This window comes from Anneissia japonica, unplaced genomic scaffold, assembly GCF_011630105.1.
Source record: "Anneissia japonica isolate Jap-2015-1 unplaced genomic scaffold, ASM1163010v1 scaffold287712_len2945570_cov188, whole genome shotgun sequence".
Classification (NCBI taxonomy): Eukaryota; Metazoa; Echinodermata; class Crinoidea; order Comatulida; family Comatulidae; genus Anneissia; species Anneissia japonica.
The window spans coordinates 1,452,119-1,455,497 of record NW_022704401.1 but is presented as its reverse complement, the minus strand read 5'-3'; the positions used below and the strand labels follow the sequence as shown (position 1 = coordinate 1,455,497).

Below are 3,379 nucleotides of genomic sequence, written 5' to 3'. Positions count from 1 at the left end.
GTATTGTAAACCATTTTCGTTTTTTTGTTTGTTTTTTTGCAATAATCGCTAAAGTGATAGTAATTAGTTTCAGATAAGAATAAGTAATACATTATCCAAGAAATGAAATGCACGCCATATAGCTGGGATTCAATATTTCTACTCTGTAAGTCATCTATTGGTCATCGTTAGGAAATATGGAGTATGTACTAGTCTTTAATAACAAAATACCAATGCAATTACGTTTCATTATAATTATTGTTGCTACTATTGTTGCTTTTGTTGCTGTTGTTGTCGCTATCAATTGTTGTTGTCGTTGTCGTTGCTGTTCTTATATGCTTTAATGTTTCATTAAACTTATAGGATAAAATGCGCCCTCTCACTTTTGAAAGTTGGTGGCGGCAGCAACAAGACAAGCGATTGATAAAAAGTGATCAGTAGTGATAATAAAACCAACATAGTCACATGCAAAAATACTGTACAGGCCTACATTAGTAAGCAATTTTGAAACAACGTTATTTGCGACCTGTTAACTGAGCCGCTAGATCTATCAGGTAGTAAGGTATGCTTATGTATTTTTTCTGTTGTGTTCGATATCAGAGTATAAAGATTTTTAAAAATGCAAGAACCTTGTCTAGAACATGACTATCTCTTTATTTACTTTTGCAATAAAAACAATTTCAAAATATAACATGTCAATTTTATACATTGATAAAAAATTGTTTATACTCTAAAACTCTGTAGACATTGTGTACGGTACACTCGTAAATATCAAACATTGAATATAAATTACAATGGCAATCGTTGATGGTAACAATAAACGTTTTAATACAAAATAATATGACTCCATATTTGTTATTGATTGTATTTTCATTGCTTTTTCCCTTGTAGGAAACACAGGTGGAGTGAATTCACAAAGCCAGAATTTAAACAGAAAACGTGAAGATTAAATAATCATTATACATTGGCAGAAAAAAGCAGGAGTATTCTTTAAAGCATATAGTGAACAATCTTTTAATTATGCTATTAATTTTTCTTATTTATATTTGTGCTTTACGTCACATAGATGGTGTAATTACAGTCACTATGGCACCACAAAAAATGTGTGTTCTAGAAAAAGATTTTAATGTTGACTTCAAGTGCACCATTCCTTCACCTAGCGCGGATAATGCTGAACACAAGATGAAATGGTTTTTTCGAAATGAACCAATTGATTTTGATGACGAAACAGTTCTAGATAGCGGTGTAACAATTAAAAAATACAAAGAACTGTACAATGAACTAAGCATAAGGAATATCGAACGTCGAGACGAAGGCCATTACAAATGTCAAGTTGGAAATACAGCTGTCGAATACATTGGTGAGCTGACAGTGGGTAATTGTCTAGACGAAAACCCATTCGTAAGATGTGACATGACTCTTTCCAACTCAACGTCACGTACAGATCGTAACAACATAACGATGATTGCCGGACACATTCTTCAAGTAAATATATCTTGCAAGGCTTTTATTGGCAACAATGTTTTAGTCAACATTACAATAATAAATGTTGCTAACCATAGCACTGCACCAGCACTTCCTGTCTATTATCACGTTGAAGAACAGTCCAGTGCTACACGCGGAGTGTATGTAAGTCACGCAGTAGACGTCGCAGGTTTAGATGGACGGCAATTCTGGTGCGTGGCAGATCATCCAAAGATGTCACATCCGGTCAACTGCTCTACTCCTTCACTGATAACGCCTAAAGTAAAGATTAATGGAAATGCCGACAACACGCAGTTCGAATGTAAAGTGGAATCTTATCCCCCGTTTACATCATACCAGTGGAAACTTTGCCGTTACCCAGAAAAGGAAACGAATGTTCAAAAAGAAGAATGTGAGATATTGAACATCACAAGCAGTAATTTGAATTGGACAAACAATGGTGGAATGAAAGAATGGTTTGTATTGATATGTGAGGTTGAAAATGCTGTTGGAATAGGACATGGTGAACTGACAATTATTCTTAATAGGGAAACTAGAAAGAAAACAGGAAATAGCAATTCCATCTTGGTAAAATTGTACATTGGTGTTGCCTCCTTATTATTAAGTTTTCTCGTTGTCTTGGTATATTGTTGTAAACGTTCAAGACGGAGAACACGCGTTAAAAGAAAAAAGAAAGCAGAAACATTTGAAGAAGTTAAGGTAAGCACTGCTTACAAGCCCGATATTTCACATTTGCTCCAAATCACAACAGATCCGTCGTCACTGCATGCAACTCCAGTAAACCCGATGAAGAAATGCGCGACTTACGCGTATGATTCCCAATCCGACAATCAAAAAGTACGACCTGTATATTTTACACTGGAGAAGGAAAACAAATACCGACAAACCAACAAAATAAATGACTTATAATTATAATATATATATATATATATATATATATATATATATATACACTAGTATATACATACTAGTATATAATATACATACTATAGGCCTAATATACATACTAGTGTATATATACTATTAGTATTAGTATATTAGTTAGTATATTATTTGTATTAGTTAGTGTATTATTTGTATATTTATTAATATTAATATATATAGTATATACTATATACTAGTATAAACTAGTATATATACATATTAGTCTATATATATATATATATTATATATACTAATATGTATATAAATCAAGATAGTCGTTAACAGTTAAATTATATACATAAATCATCAAAGAAAGGTAAGTACAGTGTTCGAATAAAGGACATAATAACACATCGTAGCATAGCTCTCAACGAAAGTAGTCCTGTAAATAAATGAATAAAGAAATTGTGTAATAAAATGCCTCTGGCGGGACTCGAACCTGCGGCCTCTCGCTGTCAAGGCGAGAGGTCGCAGGTTCGACGACGATGAAATGTGTTATTTAATTTAACATTTATTGGACAAATATCTAAACACACCAATGAAAAGATAAAAACGCTATGCAAAGACTATTGTAGCAATAGATAAAGTAAATCGACCATACACAGTATCAATTAAAAATAAAAGAATTCTTCCATAATGCAAGAATCCTGAACATAACAAGTTCAAAGTTACGATATTACATGTGGGCCTACACTAAGCATTTGAATTAGAATAACGTACCCTTAACGTGCACACAAACAAGTTACGACTCTACTATCCATTAGAATACCTATTTAGAATTAATTAAATTTAACGTGCATATGGCTATAAGCAAAGGTATAAACTCAGGATATCTGTACTCGGTTTTCATTTTTTCACACTGAAGAAACGTGTTTGATTTTATTAAAAATATTTTGATTCTTTTAAATTCGTTTTTATGCCTATATTGCTTTCTGTTTGTAAGTTTGGGTGAGTGAGTTTACACAGAACAGACGTTCACATACGGTGGAAA

The 3,379-nt window shown here is 32.7% G+C and overlaps 1 protein-coding gene across 1 annotated transcript; it reads left to right on the top strand.

Annotated features, from left to right (window-relative positions):
- Nucleotides 1–378: 378 nt before the first annotated feature.
- Nucleotides 379–2,373, top strand: LOC117104685. Its single transcript, XM_033245569.1, has 2 exons — nucleotides 379–541; nucleotides 1,046–2,373. Exon 2 carries the CDS (start codon nucleotides 1,066–1,068, stop codon nucleotides 2,371–2,373), a length of 1,308 nt encoding a protein of 435 aa, XP_033101460.1. The 5' UTR covers nucleotides 379–541; nucleotides 1,046–1,065.
- Nucleotides 2,374–3,379: the final 1,006 nt, after the last annotated feature.